Source organism: Micropterus dolomieu, linkage group LG01, assembly GCF_021292245.1.
Source record: "Micropterus dolomieu isolate WLL.071019.BEF.003 ecotype Adirondacks linkage group LG01, ASM2129224v1, whole genome shotgun sequence".
NCBI classification, from domain to species: domain Eukaryota; kingdom Metazoa; phylum Chordata; class Actinopteri; order Centrarchiformes; family Centrarchidae; genus Micropterus; species Micropterus dolomieu.
In genome coordinates, this window is record NC_060150.1 from 48,092,759 (window position 1) to 48,114,147 (window position 21,389).

Sequence of the window (21,389 nt, forward strand, 5' to 3'; positions counted from 1 at the left end):
CTGTCGGTCAGTTCAAGGAGAGTTTCACCCCAAAACACTGGAAGAGGAGGAGGAAACAAAGAGGAGTGGAGATTAGGAGCGAGGGAGGAGAGAGAACTAATGAGCCCAGGTGGCTTAGCTGAACACTCAGACCTGAAGATGAGGATTAGATGTACTCTGTGTGTGTGTGTGTGTGTGTGTGTGTGTGTGTGTCCACGGTTGTAATTGAAAACGTCCTCGGGCCAAACAACAGTGACCTGAGAAAGCTGCAGTCTGGTCTCCACTCTGTCATGTAAATTTATCAAATCAACATTTCCTTCGTTGTGTTTCTGTATATATGTAAGTACATTTACTTGAGTACTGCACTGAAGTACAGCTTTGAAGTATTCGTATTTTACTTGAATATTTCCCTTTTATGATACTTTGTACTTCTACTCCACTCTATTTCAAAGGTCAGTAGGTTTTCCAGCACTATATTTATTTTATACCTTTAGTTACTTTGCAGATTCAGATTACTTATGCAAAATATAACCATTATTATTATTATTATTATTATTATTAATAATAATAATGAATTTTGGGGGTAGGTTAATGAGCTACTCACCAGTACGTAAAGTAATAAAAACACCTTTACCAGCAGCAGCATTAAAGTGATGAACACATGAATGCATCAATCATTAAATAATATAATATATATAATTTTGAAATGGGCCAATCTGCATAATGAGTGTAGAACATATTGAATGCTAGCAGCTGAGGCCTAAACCATTAACATGTTGGCCTGATGGTGGCGCTACATGAAAAGTCAGAGGATTATTACAGCTCATCCTGAGGGGAACATGACGGTCTGAACCACAATCCATCCAACAGAGGCTGACGTTTCGGTCTGAAAGTGGGAGAGTTTCAGGACTGTGAGTTCAAACCAGAGTCTGAATCCGCAGTTTGAAGTTTAACGCTGAGACTGAAACCTCTGAAGGACTCAAAGAGAAGAGAGCCGGTTGTTGGTCTGATCCTGAGTGAACTGAGTTAATGTTACAGCAGAAATGAAGTGTTGCCAAACATTTAAATTAAAAGTAGATGAATAGATTTTGTTTAATGTTCCTTTTCAAAATAGATATATGTGGGTGCATTTAGACTTTATTTAGAAATAGCCTACAGGTAGACAGGAAGACAAGGGGCGCTGCAGTCATGTGTCTTATTCGGCCACCAGATATTTCTATGCAGCTTTGATCATGTTCATCATCGTGGAGGGAAATTATTTGATGGTAGCTTGAAAATTCAAACACAAAGTTCACTCTGATTGAGTAATGTCTGTTGCGGGCTTCTGTACTTGGTGACATCCGTGTGGATTGGTGGAGACGCTGTTCTGCAGGCAGGCAGCGCCCCCTGCTGGCTGCAGCCCGTCAGTAACAAACACTCATTGAGCTCTGAATGTTTCAGACATTTTATTACAATACGTGTTATGTTGCAGGACTTGGTTGGAATTCGGAGGGTTGCCGGTTCGAGTCCAGTTTGGGCCACAGATACGGAATGTGGTAGCTGGAGAGGTGCCAGTTTACCTCCTGGGCTCTGCTGAAGGTGGCCTTGAGCAAGCCCCTGGACCCCATACTGCTCGGACTGTTTGGGCTCCATGTGTATGTGGGTGTATTTTAGACTTGTGTGTGTATAATATAATATAATATATTATAATATATATAATTTATATTATATATAATATAAATGTGTATAATACTGAAAAACATTAACAACAAATTGAAAAAACACTGAATTCCACCTTGCGGGATTAATAAAGTATGTCTACTTCTTCAAAAGGGGCTTGAGCATCTACCTTTTTTTCTGGGGTGCTTTTAAAAAATATTTTTATAAATGAATATATATATATATATATATATATATATACATATATAAAATCTAATCATCAGTTGGGGAGACGAGACTTTGAGGAGTCTAATAACGTCATCACAATCACCACATTGATATGCAAATTAGGCGTTAACTAATTACAATGTTTGCCAAGGCACTGCAGGTGAAATGGATAAACAAAATAACTAAAGCATGTCACCACAGAACTTCCCCAGTTAATGACTTCCATCAAGGGGCTTTTCCTCTGAAATGTTGTTTAAATGTGCAGATTAGTTTGTTTTGGTTAATTTAGAAGATATCTACAGATGCAAACAGACAGAGGGTAGCAGGCTTAAAATAAACACCAAGTTTTCTTTCCATTAGAGTAAAAGAAGACATGGGAGCAAAATAGACCATAATTGACTACTAGGCTATGTGAAAGAATGTCCTGCATTAAACAGTAACTTCATAGTTTTGATCGAAGGCTCCTGATCTAATAACTCTCCATTCTGTCTGTTTGTTGAGTGCTGATTGATCTCTACATGATACAGACAGCCTCAAATGTCAAACTAAGTGCTTGTCACCATTAGTAATTGTGTGTAAGTGTAAATATAATAATTATAATAAATTGGTAAGAAAGTCAGAGTTGTGTTAATGTATTTAACATTTTGTTTAAAAATGTTTGTAATTAAATAATTCTCAGAAATTTTTTTGTTTAAGTTCAGTTGCTTTATTGGTCAGTTAAACACTTGCCAAAGCAGTTTGCAGCAAAATCACAAAAATTTGAATATGATATAACAAGAATAATTGCAATCACAATCAGTTTAGCAGTTATCAGTTACAAAAACAACAAATACATATAGAACGTAAACTACAAACAGGAATTAACATGATTTAACGTGCCCCATCACCACCACAACTTTGTGTATGTAAATATGTAAATAAATGAGTTCTCCATTTATTGAAATACATTGAAACATTTATTGGTTTATAATTACGCCATCCCCCCAAGAGTCAGCAGGCATTTAAAAATTCATTTTCCAGACAATGAAAATTGTGGATCCAGCAGACTTAATCTAAATTTGTTTGCATTTGAACAATACATGGCACACTTACTACACATACACAAAAAAAAGATTTGTATAGATTTTTATTGATGCACCCAAAAGCCAAAAGTACAGAAACAACATATAAAACATTTACTTCAAGCCAAGCCAGCCACAAACATCTGTTTTTGACTAAGACATTAGTACGTAAGTTATAATGCAGACTTGGAAATGGAGCCATACTCGTGTGACCGACCACATCTCGCAGGAACACGAGGACTCATACTTGTCACATAAGTCTGCTAATGTAGAATTCATGGCCTCGCCCAGTGGTCCAGTTGTCTTCTCATGGAGTTTCACGCATCTGAAAAAGAGGAAGAAGAAGAGAAACACTTGGCTTAGCAGGAAGTAACTTGAGGTGGTTAAGTTATTTTGTACCTACAGAAAATGTCTTTTTAAAGTTCTTTAAATACACATTGAATTAGTGATAGAATAACTGTTTATGTGACGGCTCATCACAGGACGTTGGATTTAATAGACAAGCATTTTACAGTTAAAATCTAAAAGCGAATATTTTCCATTTAATTATGGGAATTCTCAGATGCTATTGGAAATCACCGCCGCTGCTACTTAAATTTCCCACAATCATTAACTAACCACGCTCTACTAATGATACTCATGATCATGGCAACACAAGCCCGTTTCCATAGCGTCAACTAGCAACGCTTAGTCACGTCTGTCGGCGTCCGACGCACATGGCACCTTTCACTTCATAGTTCAACGCTAAAAGTGGACGGGTGGGACAAACCTGACTTTCACCCAGGAAACCAGTGTTGGTTTAACGTTGATTCCTTTTAGTGATGTTACGTAACTTAACTTAGGTAATTTAAGTCACATAAGTCACGTAGTTATTTTAGGCCAAACCAGGATCTTTTACTAAACTTAACCAGACTGCGAAGTTTCACAACATAAACCACAAGTTTTATTTTTGAAAGTTTTTTGCTAACTTGAACGCGCAGCCGCACACGTGCAAAGACGATGCTGAAGTGTACCCAGGACGTTAACAGGCGATGCCAAGGGGTCTTGACAAAGATCTGTTTGCCAGGCGCTGGGCTGAAGGCGGTTAGTGGTAGCAAACATCTCACCTGGACCTCCTATCACGGCCCTGCTGCAGGAACAGCAGGCCCTGGGACTCTCCGTGTCTCCTTTCAGTTCCCACGCCTCTCAAAGCGACGTAGAAGCGATTGGATTTCAGGGAGTGCACCTCATGGGGGAAGGTGACGACCACACGATGTCGAACCTCACGGACAATCAGAACCGTCTGCGGTTTCCACACAGTGATGTAGCTGACGGGTCCTTCAGCCCGCTCCTCCCTGATCTCTCTCTCCCGCATCCAAGGAGTCCCTGATTCCACCTCGAGCTTGATGGTGTGAATCCCTGTGTACTGGTCCACATCCACAATAAAGGTGTCATGAGAGTCGGACATATACACCTCCACCTCACCGAAGGCAACATCAATGATGACCCGAATGTCCACATTGGTGAACATTGGCTGGGCAGCAAAAAACACAGTGCGCCCCTTTGGCAGGTTGCGAACGGTGGGATCATGGAAGCAGTTGGTCTGGGACGTGGGGTCAAAGCAGAATGGATCCGCGTCCACGCTGAACTGGCGGTAGCACTGACGCCCGTTCACCGGCTTGCCAATGAAATAGTCCTTGCACTGGGCACACTAAATTAAAGAGCAACACAAAAACAATTGGAGCAAAACCCAGAAACGTACAGAACAAGGTCAGAAATAGGCGGACGATCTGCAACGTACGATGTGACTAACTATATTATTATGTATTATATTATAAAATATTAAAGTGTGCATATTAGCTGCCTGGTTGTCTTTAAATCCCCTACAGGATTAGAATGAAATGTTTTAAATATAACTAAATGTTATTTCTAGAGCAGCAGCATTAACAGCGTATAAACTCAGTAATATCTCAGGGGAAACAAATTGCACATGTCAGTAAAATAAATCAGATTCCTGAAGTTAAAATGCTGACATTTAGAAAGAAAGAAGAACCCAGACATACAGTAAGTCTGTATCAGTCCTTCCTCCTCCTCCTCTCTGCTGCTTCTATTCACAAGATATGTTGGCAACATAAGTGAAACCCTTCTTACATATTTGAAACAGTCTCTAACATGTGCATACCTGCAAGAGGCATTCTGTCCGAGGCCTGGTGAGACAGGAGCCTGTCTCTGTGTTGTTTTGGCAGGTGCAACCCGAGCCGTCGTCTTCACACGTGGCTGAATGGCCATTACACTGACACCTGCGATGAAGAGGAGGAAACGCTACAGATGAGAAGTTCAAAACTGCTTTTTAGTTAAAACACTCAAAGAAAATCCAAACCGAGTTTTACTAAGTCTGCTGCTTCAATCAGCTCTGTCCTTTCCATCTCAATAAAAACACTGCATTTGATGGCATGATGAGTTAAAAGGGGAATCATCACTGTGTGTACCCAAAATAATAGTGACTGTGGGGAAAAACAAAAAAACATGAAGCCATTTTTAAACATTTAAATGCATTATATTGTTATATTTAGCAGATTAAAGGCTTGTTGGTCACAGCGTGGGAACCCACTGGCCGCTGAGCAGCAAACATTACTCACTTTTCACACTTCCCGTGCAGCAGGAAGTAGCCACTGATGCAGCGCTCGCACTTGTTCCCCACGCTGTTGTTCTGGCAATTCACACACACAGCGTTCTCTTCTGTGGAACCCGCCGACACCCAGGTGTGAATCTGATAAAAGGGAAGGGGGGGGCGAGTGTCCAGGTGTGGTGGGAGAAATGTTTTAAGGCACCTCAAATTATTGAGACTTTTAAATAAAGGACTTAAAACATTTTAATTTTATTTAACCTTGCACTATAATGTCGTTGCACTATTTATCTGTATTTTACATTGATGTTTTTACCTTGTTTTTATGATCCAACCTGTAGCATTTTGAGATTTGTTTTAAATGTAAAGTGCATTACAAATAAAATGTATTAGTATTATTATGTTTACTCGTACTTGCACTGGTGATTTTAGAGTTTTTATAGTGTTTTCACTTAAATGCTTCAGCTTTAAATACATAAATAAGACTCATTTATATTAATATCATTAGTTAGCAACAATTTCTATCCTGTTGGTAACCGTTCCTGTTTTTCTCTGGGGGCCAAAGTCGATGCAACTTCTGGGCTATCCTCCTTCCCTCGTTCTTCAACAGCTGGCAAACAACAAACAGGAGCTCTGCTTTTTTCTTGACAAGCTGTAACTTACTCTGTACATTACTACTAAACTAAGGCCTTATTGCTGCTCTTGCCAAATATCGTCTAATTATCGTTAACGACAACATCCCAGAAAATATCTAGATTTCTTTGTCAGTGCTATAAGGACGACACTCACGCTGTTGAGGTCCAGGGGGAAGAGCTGTGGGTTCTTAAGGGCCTTCTGAAGATTGTTTCGGGATAAACACACAGCACTGTTTCCACTGCAGAACTCCTGACATGGACGACAATTGCCGCCCCCCTTGGCGGAGCCCACATACAGAGGCTTACACTTCTCACAGTGCTTACCCTGGAAACGGGGAAAGGAGAAAGCGTCACCAGTGGACATGGACAAACTGTGCTCACAGTATTTGCATGCGTTTGACCACAAGCACTCACTATGGTGTTATTGTGGCACTCGAGGCAAACATCTGGTTCGTTAACACCGGCGCAGGTGCTGTGTTTGTTGCAGCTGCACTGAGTGGAACAGTTCCCCCCCACCAATCCAAGCTGACACTGGCAAACTCCCGGAGACGTGCACATGCCGTTCACGCAGCCTCGTGCGCACACTGGTTCACACTGACCAGAAACACTACACGGGTTAAAAACAAGAAGAGGGGATTTAGGTAAACCTGTGCACTTACTGTGAAAAGCAATATGTATTCAGAGCCTGAGGCATACACGCAGACTCTGGCTCTTACCTGCTGAGTGTGTAACCCTGTTTGCAGGTGCAGTGGTCGTGGCAGTCCTGGCTGCTGTTGCAGCGGTGATGACCATTAGAGCACTCGTCCTCAGGTGGACAGTAGAGGAAGGACCAGCTGCTGTTTCTCAGGGGGCAAACGCCCTCACTCACACCTGGGAGACAAGAATGAGGAGAGCATTTAGATTTATTAAAGAAACGCTCAGTTTCTTGAACGCATCGACTTAAAATATTTCTCACCATCGAGTCCTCCTTGCAGGCAGCGTCCAGCCCCATTGCCCCCTCGAGTAGAACACCAACCACACTGAGGCCTGGCAATGCACTGGGAGCACTGGGTGAGCTGGGAGCACTGCGGAGAGCAAGAGCCCCCCCCGGAGAGCAGGCGGCCACACTGACCCGCCTCACATCGCAGGGGCACCAAAGACGGGCTCATGCACTAGAGGGAGGGCGAGAGGTTTGCTACAGTGAATATGCTTTCATTGAATAACTGACACAAGGAAGTCTTACCTGCTGCAGAGCCAAGCTCCACACACAGAGCTGCCAGCCCCCATCAGAGCCTCTGGAGCTCAAACAAAGCCTGCATTCGCGGAGACTGTGGCAGGGTGGAGGGCACGGCAGAGGAGGAGAAGACTCCACCGACATGGGTGAGACACGGGTGAGCAGGGCGTAGCTGAAACACGTCCAGTCGTAGATGGGGTTCACACTCAGGATGCGCCAGGTCTCACCTGGAGAAATCACAACTCAACCTTTTTTTTAGTGGAACACACCTCTGGAATCTAAAAGATTTATTTGAGCTGCACAGCCATCTCCAAAATAATACTCCATCCATACGCAGTCCTTTTCATCCTTTATGTGCTCGTGTGGTTTGGAGTGAGGTTTCTTTGTCTTACATGGACATCTTTTCTGTTTTCAGCTAAAGATTATCAACACTGTTGGCCGTACCTGTGCGTTTGAACTGGCGTGACCACATGCATTTTGCAGAAGCAGTACACTTGGGGCAGTCAGAGGCCACACAGCTGGTCTCAGTGCAGTTGCTGGACAGGAAGATCTCTCTCTGTTTGATCCGACAGTCCTGTTCAGATGCACAGCTAACAGAGCTGTTGATACAGGTCCCCACTGCACAGTTTGCGCACCACTTACACTGTAGAGCATGCTGGGAAATGAAGTAAAGAACTGAATTTAGTTGACAGACAGCAGCTGTCTCTCTTTGAGCTGTGTTAGATTAGGGCTGTGATTTGTTACCTGTGATGGACTGGAAAATGTTTTAGGGTGTCGTGCGAGGCATTCGCTGCAGGTCTTCAGTCTGTGGCACTCGTCTGCCTGGCGAGGTGCCGGCGAACAAGGAGACTGGCCAGTCGAGCAGCCCGCTCTGATGGAGAGGCAGGCATTTTATTTAGTAGCTGCATGCAGCTTCAGCCTCATTTATTTCGAGTTGCTTTCGGCCAGGCGTTACCTCTCAGCAGCGTCAGGAGAAGCACAGGTTCCCCTGCACCAGACGCAGCTGCCCGTAGTGGTGTTGCAGGCCTCTGCTGTAGGCAGCAGGGCACAGGGGTCAGAGGGCACAGACAGGCTCAGGAGTCTGCCCAGCGTGACGCCATTGAAGCCTCCTGAGAGGAAGACACGGCCGCCCCAGCTCGTCACGGCGAGAGACACTGAACCATTTACTGGATCTCCTACAGCCGAGACTGAAGGAAAGAGATGAGCAGCGGTTAAGTTATGGTAAGATATGAGTCGACCGTAGCTGGATCAGCAGAAAGACATTAAGACGGCACCTGGCTGTATCCAGGTGTTACAGTTGACCTGGTACAGAGACACAGAGTTACTGTAGTCTTCTGCTTCTGTCCTTCCCCCGACAACGACCATGGTGTCTTTGATCAGCGCTGCAGCGTGGAAGAAGCGGGACAGGGGCTGCGTAGCAAAGAGATGATCCAGCAGGAGCAGATGTTATTTTAATGCAGTGGGCTGACAGGATGAAAGCTGAGGACAGAGGCTAGATGGGGTCGGCCTCTTACCTTGTTACCCTGTGAGGGGACCAGCACAGACCAGGTGAGGTTGGGATAGTACAGACTGTAGAGCTCGCCTGAGGGCTCCACAGTGTCCACGTGGAAGCGGTAGCCTCCAAACACATAGATGGCATCAGTCGGCTCATGGTAGACTGCTGAGTGGCCATATAAACCTGATTTAAGAAAAACTAAATGATTCTTTGTGTCCATTTGTACACATTTTTTTAATGTGGGGTGAGGCAACACATTTAAATGTTTTGTGCTCATATAAGTGGTGCATCGGGTTATTAACTGAATAAAGACTATGTCACAGCAGATAAAAACCAAAAGGCCGCAGAGACCTGTAGGGGGGGTGCCGGTGTGCGAGGCAATGGTCCAGTTTCCAAAACGAGGGCTGAACTCCAGCAGACGGTGGTTGAAGCCATTTTCTGAAGAGTAACCTCCAATCAGCAGCACAGACGAATCTCGGCGTGCTGTTAGAGTGTGGCCCGCCACCGGGGGCAGCGCTGGGCTCTGTCAGAAGCGCGAGAAATTTAAATTTGCTAGATGTTAAAAAAAATAAAAATCATATATTTAGTTTCCATAATAAATCTAATCCAAACCTTGTGTTCCCTCCAGACTAAACTGCTGAGATTGAGACTCCAGGTATCCATGGCAACGCCGTTTTGAGTGACACCACCCACCACCAACACGAAGCTGTGACTGGCTCCGCTGGCTCCAGAGCCAGAACCACGACGGGTAAGCAGTGCAGAGGCGTGGTGATAGCGAGGGCCGGGAGCCGAGCCTTCTTCCGCAGAGCTCGTCGACATTTCGGTCCAACGGCGCTCTGACACAGAATATCTAAACCAAACACAGACAGGACGTGTGCCATGTACACCCATCAGCCAAAACATTATGACCACTCTTCCATCATCTCTCCCAAACACAAAGAGCACATAATATTTCTGATCACTTTCAATAATATACGTCCTGTCAGAGTAAAGAGTAAAATACATTTCTACAGCTCAAATATTTGACATTAACACTACTGAGAAAAGTGTCCGGTTGCCTCTACCTGTAGACATTTCCCAGAATACCCTCTGACAGAGAGAGCCCCCCATACATCCAGAGGTGGCCCTGTGGTCCGGACACCAGAGTGTGGCCCATCCTGTGGAGGAACCTGTGGTCCTGGTTCTGTGGAACAACGTTGCATATGAATGTGTGAACTCCATGAATTCTGCAGACGGATGCAGTTTGTGTGTTTTGTTCCGCCTCACCGCCGTCAGCTGTGAGTCCAGCAGTGTGTCCCAGACCAGGCTGTTGGAGTCCCGAGGAACCGAGCAGTCTGAGCCGGCCCAGCTGTCTGAGCACACGCACACTCCCAGAGACTGAAACAAAACAACCGGTCAAAATGTGATACCGGCTGGGTAACCTACCAACAAGATGTGTTATTTTATAGCTGAAGATTGTTTTGGCAGCCCGATACTAAATGGTAGATAATTAAACACAATGACCATTCGTTATTACCAAACTCTCTCATTCCCAGAAGTAAGTGTTCCTGGTGCCTAAAAGGTAACTTTAAATAAAACCAAATGTAAACTTATCGTAAATTGACACCAGTCCTACTAGATTACAAGCTCCTCTTCCTTCTGCTACTCCACAATCCCGAGGACACATGTGGCGGTCGCAGTAAGGTCCACCATATCCCTGAGGGCACTGACAGAGCCCCCCTTGGCACTGGGCTCCACCTGGACACACAGGTGACCCCCCTTCACCCTCGTCAGAGCTCTGGTGACACCGCCGCACCCAGAAAGAGGCACTGAAGCTTTGAGGTTTGTTTGAGGAGACGTTGGCCTCAAAGTAGACGGAGATCACACCTGGTGGTAAAAGAGAAAATACGGTGAGTGTACTGTGTATAAATGCACACAAAGGTTACGGGTACACGTGTGATGTATAAAATTGAACGTGATGGAGAATGTGCGGATCGTCCCGCAAACTTTTGCCTGGTTCTGTCAGTAAAAGTACTGAAACTCACCAAATGTTTCACAATGATGCTTCCACTCCATATGAAAAACATAATTACCTTCGCTGATACACCATAAAAGTTTGATCATATATGTGGATAATGTTTAATATCAAAATAAACTGAATATGAGAGGACTTAATTTCACACATTATCACTTTATTTAAACATTCAAACCAGCAGTATTATTTGTGCTCGCGCGAGTGAGTCATACCTTTTCCATATTGCACCTTTCAATGTAAAAGATATAAGCCAAGTGCCACTCTCAGACTGTGCTGCCTGGCGCACAGAGCACGTGGAGACACAGCAGTGGGAAAGATCGGCGTTCTCACCTCAACTCTACCTGGCACATCTTCACCACCTGCACATATGGACTGTGTGAATGTCTGGAAATCAAGCCAGGGAGCGCTCTCTGGCGCTAATGGAAGGATTAGACAATGTCCGTGGGGGACCTTGAAGGTTTCCTGGCCCATGATGATGACTGGCCAATACGTCGATTTAGATTCCCGAGAGCAAGATCTGTGTGCTGAGCTGGGTCCAGCACTACACAGACCAACCCGACAGAAGCGTGCCATGCCGGTACAAATACAAGTAGGATATAACCAGTGTTTCTGGCAGCCGGCTGTTAGCAGCGGGAGCCGACAGGTGTGCGTCTGATGTGATCAACAATATATAGTGTTTACTTTTCTACCTAAAGACCTTTTGTTTGGAGTTAAATAATTCTGCTAAACTCTCTAAATTTAGTTTGTTATGTTTTGTGAACAAGCTGCTTTAATCAAAACGTGCTCTAACTTTGACCTCACAAACATCTCGATTTTTCTTTCAGAGAAACTCTTTTCCCGACTTTTTTTTCACGTTGATTGGGATGTTTAAAGGAAAGGCGCACAGGCTCTGCCGTAAGCCTGGTTTTATACATGTGGATATTTCTGTACGTACTTAATCTTCAAATCTTTCAGTATGAAAACTGCACAGTCTTTTATACACAAGCACTTTTGACTCATACCCACTGTTAGTCCCTCAGGTTATATAATCTTCTGGGTAGTTAGTGGTTAATATTGATTAGAGGGATGTATGGTAGCCAACTAGGACAATTTCAACTTTTGCAGCGTGCCTGTAATGGATGTTGAAGCAGATTTCACAAGTGTTTGTTACTGAATAAATACATGGATGGACACCTGAGGTGGCCTCCACAGTGACAGGCTGAGTCCTTGTGGTGCCACAAAACGCTCCAAGCAGGTTGTGATCTGAGCGTACAGCTCCCTCGCCCAGGAAACGAGGAAGGCCATCAAACACATAGACAAAGGAGCTCTGCAAAACAAAACATAGGGAATGTACAACACAGCTAGCTAACGAGTTAACCTGCGTGTGTATAATCAGGTTTGTACTCACTTGACAATGTATGTGGGAGTCTGGGTTTAGGGTGAGGACTACAGGGGGACACTGCTGTCTGGGCAGACAAGGAGCCAGGTTCCCCGTCACAGACAGGATCCACAAGCAATGATAAACTTCTCCTTCCCCCTCGGTGCCACTTCGCCATCCCAGAGAAGAGGAGAGGGGGAAGGCAGAGGAGGAGTTGGAGGAGAGCAGCAAAGAACGGCCCTGGCACTGGCGGTAGCATGTGGCCCCGTTCCTGTTGGAAAGAGAAACAAGCCGTGAGGAAGGGATCTGAAAACACAAAACTGATTTCCATCTGTATCAATACCTTAATGGTAATCAAGTGTGCACTGCACTCAAGGTGAAGCTCTTCTTACCTGGGGTCTCCATAGTAACCAGGCAGGCAGGACTCACAGTGTGGCCCCTGAGTGTTGTGGGTGCAGTAGCAGTGGCCTGTCTGGATGTGACAGTATCCTTGCAGAGGGTCGCCATGGCCGTTACACTCACATGGCACACAGCCGCCGCCACCAGCCAGGGCTGAACCGAAGCTACCTGGACGGCAGAGCTCACAGTGGGGCCCCGAGGTCCAATCTGAGTGACGGGGGAAGCACTTTTCAACAAATGCATTTTTTAAAATTATAAATAGGCATGATTCAATATGAGTTAAACACAAAAGATGACAAACTGAGGTCTCACCCTGGCATTCGTCACAGATCCCTGGGGCAGCGATACAGGTGGAGTGGAAGTTACAGCCACAGTCCACGTCACATTCAACACCACTGAGAACCAGAGTGTCTGACGTCCAGCCGAGGGAACATTCACACTCAAACCGGGGGCTGCCACTACACTGGCCCACACCACACTCATTGTAGCAGCTGTGGGAGTGAGGAGGGGGGGTCAAAATGTCCTTTATTCAGATTTACAAAAGCAATGCTGCTGACTAAATGGAAAAGGTGAAGAAAGTTTTTTTTTGTTAAGAGCGTGAAAGGATGAATCTACAGAGGAACACATTTTTAGACTCGTACGTCTGGTTGCAGTGCAGCGTGCCGTCCCCGATGTATCCTCTCTGACAGCGGCACTCGTAGGAGGAGGGAGTGTTGATGCAGATGGCGAACGGGTGGCAGTTGTGGAGACCCAGCCTGCATTCATCTACATCAGGGCAGGTGGAGTAGGCCCAGACGGCATCTTGCTCTTCTACATACAAGTGGTTCTCCATATCCAGGGGCCGAGGCGGGGCCGGGGTCTGGGGCTCAGGACTTAAAGAGCAGGACAAGGAGACGTGAAGTTGGACATCTACTGTGTTTTGGCTCTGTGGAGAATTTCTGTTTGGGTTTGCGACATTAAGTGCATGGGCAATCTGAGGTATGTGAAAGTCTCAGAAAGCAAAACCCAACCGTCATTGACAAACAAAAAAGCACTTCATTGGAAATAACGTAACTACTACTCAACACAAAGACTGTGACAAGTGAAATTATATTATCATAGTTTAACAAAATGCTCAGAAAAATAAATGGCTTAAGACTTAAAGAGGAGCGATACTCTAAACCCAACTAGAAGTCAGCCTCTTTGATTTTATCGGTAATTTTTGTCGATTCACAGGTTATGTACTTTAACAAACTCCTCCAAGGAAATTATTCAGATCAACTTCAAATTTTCGCAGAGCATTCTGAAGGTATTGACGATGAAAAGTTGTGCTTTCTGTGAGTTTTCGGCGATGGGCGTGTCCGTGGCATGGCGTTGAAAATCAATAACTTCAGTGTACATGGTCACATTGGTACCAAAATCTACTTGTAAGATGACAGTCCCATCCTGAACACATCCATATGCCAAGATTCACTCAAAACTCATATAGCCACATGCTGGCAACAGGAAAATTACATGTTTTACGCCGTGATCTACAGCTTCTAGCAGGTTGGCCATATCCCCGTTAACACTGTCTCAGAAAAGCATTAACACATTGATGATGCTATGTTGTGAAACTTAATGTAACACCGTGCCCGTGGCTTGGCGTCAAAGTTTGGTGCTTTGCCATGAAACAGGAAGTTGTTGTAACTTCACTGTACATGCTCATTTGGCAGACGCTTTTATCCAAAGCGACTTACATTTGAGGAACAACATTCAAGCATCAACAGAGCATCAACTACAGATCTACAACTGACAATACATACTAGTAAGAGCAGCAATTAATACTAGTAAGAGCTCACAGTACATATCACATCAATGGGGCAAATACCTAGGGAAGGAAGTAAGAGTTAACAAAAAGTGCAATCAATACAACATCATTGTAGGGGATAGAAGAAGAGCACAGGAAGTGCATGTTAGAGGTTAGGAGTTAGAGGTGTTATAAGAGCTTCTTGAAGTTAGAGAGGGACCAAATTTCACATTTGATAAGGGTCACGCCCTGAATACATCTACAGGCCAATATTCACACAATGTCATGGCGCCACCACCAATACATTTTCAGCCTGTGAGAAACTGACCCACCCACAATATTTAAAGTATACAATTACCTATATAACAAAAACCTGTGTGTAATGTAAAAAAAAGTCTGATGCTTACAGACAGCTTCCTGCATCAAGTCATTAAAGCGTACTAAGAGATATCTTACTTTGCAGCCCGTGCTTCAGCCACAGCCACACTGCAGTTATACACCAAGGGGTCATCGATTCCCGCCCAGTCTCCCCTCAAACATCTGAAAAAGGTGGAAAACATGAAATAAATACAAGAAAATCTAAATAAAAACGATGACTGGTTCAGTGTGGAAGTTTTAGTGGCATCTAGAAGCGTATGTTGCGAATTGCACCTAAAGCTCACTACACATTCACATGTTCCTACAATGGTCGCTTTTCCCGTTAATCCCAATAGCAAAACTCCACATTCATAAATATAAAAACTTTGTACCTTTTCTCCATGAGGCTGTACATTATATCAATTTAATTTCTAAATCCAACAACAAAAAGGCTGTGAAAGCTGTCAACATATGGTCCTCTTTTAATATCTTTATATAATATAGACTAACCCCTGTCGGCTCTTGTGCTGAATAATACATGTGGCCCTCTATTTGTCCAAATTTCTCTAATTTTCTTACTTCTAATAATCCAGACAACGACTACTACTTCTACCGAAACATACTATGTAGTGCAGTTTGTCCGTTTGGGCTACGGTAGAAACATGACGGTGCAACATGGGTCTTTCTATGTAAGAGGACCTGCAGTTATGTAGATAGAAATGTCTCATTCTAAGGTAATAAAAACATACGGTTCATTATGTAGGTCTTTATACACCACTGAGAACATAGTTATGGATATTATATTACATTTCTGTCAATAAATCATCCTAAATATGACACACTGGACCTTTAAGATATCAGCAATTTGATGATAAAAAGAATTTATTAATTAGTCATTCACTACACGTACTTTCTCTGTACAGTGTACTTGTCACAGGATTGTTGTGCCCTACTTACTTTCCAGTAGTGGGATTGTTGCCACACCAGCCACACTGGAAGGTCCGCAGACAGTCTGTGCACGTGTTTAAAGCTGAACATCGCTTACACTGGGGAGCTGAATAAACACTGAAGAGTACAACAATAAAGAATAAGAATATTAGATTGTTGATCTGAGGTTCATTTCAACTCATTGAGTATATCATTTTACCATTTTACCTGTCGTACCACTCCCTGCACTCTCCATGGGGGTATTTTGTGAGGTAGGCGGTAAAATAGAAGCAGGTTTGCGCCGACTCACACCATGCACACTGGCTGGAGTTAGACAGGCACTCACCACATGTCTTTCTCCTTTGCAAGACAAAAAGATGACCAGAGAGGGGAAGACAGTGAGGTTGTATCAGTAATTACCCGGGTTACAAACATACTGTAGCTTTTCATCTCACTGGTTGCAGACTTTAGGACACGCCCTTGGGTCGCGTATGGAATCATCTAGTCTTCCCCGTCGACCGCACTGGTAGTCTTTCTTGCTGGAGTTTATCTGCCACTCACAATAAGGGTCCTGCAGGTCAAAGTTAGTTATATACATAAGTTATATAGTGACGTTCTGTGTTGAAACTTTCTGAGCCGTTATCTGGGATTTACCCGAGTACAAGCAGAGCAGTCTCTGTGCTCCTCACACAGGAGGCAGTGCTGGGGTCCCAACAGCAGATGGCGCTGACCTTCTATCTGGCTTTCCCTCTTGTCTCCCTCAGGGCAGGACTCGAGATCTGGGCTGTCCCGCAGCAGGCAGCGAGACAAAGATGGGCACCAGCCACAAGACTGGTCGGACAGACAGGCCAGACAGGACGTGTACCCTGAGCAGACACCTGAGCAGTAAGGCTCCAAGAACAGGAACGGGATCTCCTGGAAGGAGAGCACATTGTGAGGATATGAGTTAAGTTTGTTTCTTCTGAAGGAAACTAATGGTGCAGAAAGATATAAGAAATGTGCAAGCAACACCAACTTCAGCTTGTTTTTTTTTACTTTCACTTCAGATTAAACCTGTTTGCTTTTGTGTGCCGGTACTCACACTTCCTCCAGGCAATGTTCTGTTCCATATGAGGGCCATCTCACTGGTCTGCCCTGGGTTGGAGTTGTTAAGGTAGCCCTCAGCCTCAACAAGGTAACGGTTGCCCCTTGTCAGGTTAGAGAACAGTCTACTCCCATCTTTGCGAGCCAGCAGCTTCAACTCCTCCTCCTGCTGGGCTGGCCAACGACCCAGCACCTCCTGCTCCAATGGTTCAGAGATTCACAGAGAATTAAAGAGAAAGAAAAAGCAGAGAAGAGTTCAATAAAAATAATCATTTAATCATTTAATTTAAAATATATATGGTAACACTATCGTTCCTCAAATGAGCATAATATAAAATTTACTAAAATTAAATTAAATGTACATGATCACATTCAATTACAATATATGTCCACAGTCCGTTACACTATTGTGAGTGTTTTGGGGAACACTTCAGCGGCAAAACTGTCAATAGACATTCAGTCTTGCTGTCAAGTAAGGTAGATCCAATCCACGCAACAGCAGATATACAGAGAGGTTATTGGTGCTGCACTGATTACTTCAGTGGGGATACTTCCAATAGTCACAAAGTTATTCCACATGGGAATACAATCAAGCAATTTCAGATAAAGGTGTTTTAAAAATCAGGTTCCCTCACCAGCTGGCTGGAGTTGGGCCCCGATGCCATTCGAGCCTCAAAGTGGATCCTCTGAATGCGAGCCCACATGGAGACAGTCTCAGTGGGAGCGGGTGCAGGCTGAGGGCCCCCAAACAACGGGTGGATGAAGCCCCTCAACTGTAGGGTTACATCCATTTCTACAGCATGGCTAAGGTCAATGGTGGCGCTGCGGAGGATGAAAACCTGGCAAAGGGGCAAGGAGGACAGATGTGGAAACGCATCAACAGAAGCAGCACTCTCTACAAGCTGCTCAGGTTTGGTCAAGGTTAAGAACACAAGATAGAAATGAACAAAAAAGAGAAAACTGCAGTAATGTTGGAGGGAGGAAGGAAGTATAAGCAGAGAGGGAAGTGGAACTAGTCCAGTTTGTGCTTGAGATTTGGACTCCGTACCTTGTCAGGCTGGGAGTTGTTGCGGGGGTTCTGGAAGGTGAGCAGGTGCAGACCAGGTGCATAGTCCTCTGTGCGACAGGAGTGGTGTGACGTTAAAAGTCTGCGCTCCGCCCACCAACCGTAGGCCCCTGAGATCCGGTCTAAACGGCATGCACTTTGTTCTGTGAGACCGACAGACACAAAGACCACATCTGAGTAGCCTGTCCATCCACCTCTGAAACACGCCCAACTAGGGCTGTACATAACGATTATTTTTCTAGCCAATTAATCTAACGATTATTTTAATAGCAGCATATCTTAAAATGAATCAAATTTCCACGTCACTGATGTGTTGTGATAGTAATAACAATAACAGACATTAATTTGGCTACTTTACTGAAAACTTTAAATGTTTCTGACGTGGATTTGTTTCAATATTGAGTTAGATTAGTTAAATAAACAGAAAAGATGACAGATGACACGCGGTGTGACGTTACATTACCATGACAGCAGCGGGGCTCACAGAGCAGCACGTTGTTGAGTGTCTGTCTAAAATACTCCCAAACGTTAGATGGTCAAAAGCGCTGTCTGGTAGCTGGAGCTTGTCCCTACTAACACCGGCTGCAGCGACGCTTCGACGCACGTAATGTGAGTCTATGTATTTACTCACCCCAGCCCTTCGCCCAACATGAGTCTAGTCCATAGACTGTGGTCTAGTCCCTCCCATGTCCAACTCCCAACATCCATTTTTTCAGGGGCTTATGCTGTATTTTATTTGCCCCGAAAGATGGAGCCGGGAATGAAGCCGCACCCGAGTTCAGCGCGTTCCAGTACAACTAAAGTCGAAAACCCAAGATGGACACCATTCTTAGCAATACCAGCTGACAACAATGCATTACACTTTATTTTGCACATACAAATATGATAGCCACATGTCCACATATATAAGTTGGACAGGACTGTCTGTACGGCTATAAACAGTGTATCACTACAGCTTTCACTACTGTTGATGCCCGACACATCCATCTTGGATTTTGAGGTTGGGCTCTCCTGACTTTCCAAGTCAGAAATCCAACTTAAGCGAACTCAGAAATCCTGACTTCCCATGTCAACTGGAAGGCAGCATTAGTCCTTCTTTTCTGCTCTCCTTCCTCCCTCCCTGGGTCTCACCTGACACTGGTAGGCAGGACGCTTTGTGAACACACCAGACAAATTTCCCAGGGCCCCCAAAAGCTGGGGTGTCACTGAACATCAGACAGGACTGGCAATCAGGCAGGAGGCGAACCAGGCCCAGGCAACTATTACTGCCACACTGTGAACACAAAACAGGGGCTACCGAACGTTAATCCTGACAGATATTCATACAGACACATCAAAGTCAAACAAATATTTGGGTGGGAAAGGATATAACAACCACACTGCTGTGCTGGAGGAAGTGTTACCGGATGAGTGTACTTGTACTCTCGACAGCGGCCTTCACACCAGCTGCAGTCCAGGTTCTTCATGCACATGGTTTCATTTAGCGCCTCAGCACAAAGAGTGTCCTGATGAGGCAATGCACAAATACACACACACACACACACAGACAGACAGACAGACAGACAGACAGACAGACAGACAGACAGACAGACAGACAGACAGGTATTTCCCAAAAATTTAGTCGTCCCTAGTTGCTCTTACAGTCGTCCCAGTGAAATTACTTCCTGTTTACATGTTTTCTGACATTTTACTCACCCTGTCACCTTGATTTCTACTGACGAACAAGGGAACTTTGTAAGCCACCAGGTCTCCACGGGCAACCCCACTGTAACCCCCAGCAACCAGCAGCACTTGTCTCTCCATCGCAGCAGCAACATGGGAGTAACGCCCCCACACAGCGTCCCCATCTAAGAAAAAATTTTATATTTGTGGGCACTATAACAACCATTAATAAACTAGTTCAGGGTTCCCTCTCTTTTCTAGAAAGACTTTGATCTATCTAGATATCACATCACAACAATATGTTCCTCTCTGTGGAAGTGGATTTTAAAGATGTGCAGTGTCTGGCTATAACGTCTCTATGAAATCATCTATTAGATGTGTAGAAATTAGGACGCATTGATCTAGCCTTGTTTAATGCTTTAATGTTTTAATATTGTATATTTTTATTTCTATAAACTTAATAATAACTACCACAGTCAGCGGCCAGCAGTGACGAATATTTACCTCCGGAGGATAATGCAACTTATATTATTTAAAGTTTCGGTCACGTGTATCGGCTTTGGCTGTGCACCAACACATGTCTACTTAAGACCAGGGGATAATTGATACAGGTGTGGCCCATGGCCAGGTGCTCTTTGTGGAAACATGGCGTGTCAGCATGGTTTTGATCATATTAAGACTGGCTTTAGTTTAGTTTCACAAATCAGAGCTATCTCCTGTCACTACCGGTGTTCCCCAGGGCTCTGTTCTGGGCCCCCTCCAGTTCATCATCTATCTGCTTCCTCTTGGCCGTAATTTAATATCCATTTCTACTGCTATGCGGATGACACCCAACTCAACCTGGTCACCAAACCTACCACATCTCTCACACCCACCTCCCTCTCTGATTGCCTAGCAGAAATCAAATCCTAGTTCTCCTGCAACTTCCTCAAACTTAACAGTGACAACACCGAGGTTTTTCTCTTACCATTGACAACTCTACAGTTTCCCCCTCCCCTCAGGTCATGGATCTGGGTGTGATCCTCGACAGCACACTTTAATTTCAAGCTCACATTAATAATGTCACTCTGTCTGCATACTTCCACCATCTCTCTCACGCACTAGTACAGCCATTATCATTTACACGCTGGTCACATCCCTCATTGATTTTTGTAATTCTCTTCTCGTTCGTCTTCCTCTCAAATTCATACATAAACTTGAACTGGTTCAGAACTCTGCTGCCCGAATCATCACCAGAACCCCTTCTATTAATCATATTACTTGTGTCCTTCAGCAGATTGATTGGCTCCCAGTTAAATACCGCATTGATTTCAAGACTCTGCTTCTGACCTTCAGCCCCTCGTCTCTGGAACTCTCTTCCACCAGACATCCGCAACATTGACCCATTTTTAAATCCCGCCTGAAACACATCTTTTTAAACTGGCATAGTCCACGTGATCACTATTTATCAAGTCACAGCAATTTGTGTTTCCAGTTGTTATGTACCCTGATTTTATGCATTGTAATTATAGTTATTAATCTTATAGATTTATTACTGTACTGTTTTATTATGTTTTATGAGGTGACCTTGAGTGTTCAGAAAGGCGCCTATAAATAAAATGTATTATCATTATTTGTTTGTTGGAGAGTTGTTTTAATGTTTGTATTCAGAATAAATAGAATGAAATATCCAAACTTAAATTTGTTGTGAACAAACAGTGTGGATTTGTGCATTTTATACCAAATAAGTTTGGACTACTCCAAATTCTTTCTCTCTCCATGAGAAAAGGAGGAGGGGGTTTGGATTATTAACCCTCTAGAGACAGCCGAAGCGACTCCAAGGAAGAGGTGAAAGGTTTCTCTCCCTAAGTGCTGTTTCTGGGCAGTCTGATCGTAAAACTTGCCACCTCTGATACCGCAGCC

General features: G+C 44.2%; 1 protein-coding gene across 1 annotated transcript in view; it reads right to left on the reverse strand.

The window, feature by feature from the left end:
- Positions 1-2,657: 2,657 nt before the first annotated feature.
- The window catches only part of LOC123968001 (multiple epidermal growth factor-like domains protein 8), a 28,749-nt gene continuing 10,017 nt past the window's right edge, over positions 2,658-21,389 (reverse strand). The window contains exons 12-46 of the mRNA XM_046044449.1: positions 19,521-19,672; positions 19,229-19,330; positions 18,957-19,098; positions 17,808-17,968; positions 17,395-17,598; positions 16,758-16,955; positions 16,331-16,591; positions 16,132-16,247; positions 15,905-16,036; positions 15,707-15,814; positions 14,849-14,932; positions 13,266-13,496; positions 12,937-13,115; positions 12,618-12,831; positions 12,256-12,496; positions 12,042-12,174; positions 10,470-10,720; positions 10,121-10,231; positions 9,919-10,037; positions 9,467-9,704; positions 9,206-9,377; positions 8,874-9,037; positions 8,634-8,769; positions 8,315-8,546; positions 8,104-8,230; positions 7,804-8,014; positions 7,369-7,586; positions 7,102-7,297; positions 6,863-7,016; positions 6,561-6,753; positions 6,301-6,471; positions 5,525-5,655; positions 5,068-5,185; positions 4,013-4,596; positions 2,658-3,231 (exon numbers count right to left, since the gene is read on the reverse strand). Coding sequence (XP_045900405.1) covers positions 3,060-3,231; positions 4,013-4,596; positions 5,068-5,185; positions 5,525-5,655; positions 6,301-6,471; positions 6,561-6,753; positions 6,863-7,016; positions 7,102-7,297; positions 7,369-7,586; positions 7,804-8,014; positions 8,104-8,230; positions 8,315-8,546; positions 8,634-8,769; positions 8,874-9,037; positions 9,206-9,377; positions 9,467-9,704; positions 9,919-10,037; positions 10,121-10,231; positions 10,470-10,720; positions 12,042-12,174; positions 12,256-12,496; positions 12,618-12,831; positions 12,937-13,115; positions 13,266-13,496; positions 14,849-14,932; positions 15,707-15,814; positions 15,905-16,036; positions 16,132-16,247; positions 16,331-16,591; positions 16,758-16,955; positions 17,395-17,598; positions 17,808-17,968; positions 18,957-19,098; positions 19,229-19,330; positions 19,521-19,672 — 6,356 coding nt within the window. The 3' untranslated portion in view covers positions 2,658-3,059. The remainder of the gene's footprint in view (positions 3,232-4,012; positions 4,597-5,067; positions 5,186-5,524; positions 5,656-6,300; positions 6,472-6,560; positions 6,754-6,862; positions 7,017-7,101; positions 7,298-7,368; positions 7,587-7,803; positions 8,015-8,103; positions 8,231-8,314; positions 8,547-8,633; positions 8,770-8,873; positions 9,038-9,205; positions 9,378-9,466; positions 9,705-9,918; positions 10,038-10,120; positions 10,232-10,469; positions 10,721-12,041; positions 12,175-12,255; positions 12,497-12,617; positions 12,832-12,936; positions 13,116-13,265; positions 13,497-14,848; positions 14,933-15,706; positions 15,815-15,904; positions 16,037-16,131; positions 16,248-16,330; positions 16,592-16,757; positions 16,956-17,394; positions 17,599-17,807; positions 17,969-18,956; positions 19,099-19,228; positions 19,331-19,520; positions 19,673-21,389) is intronic.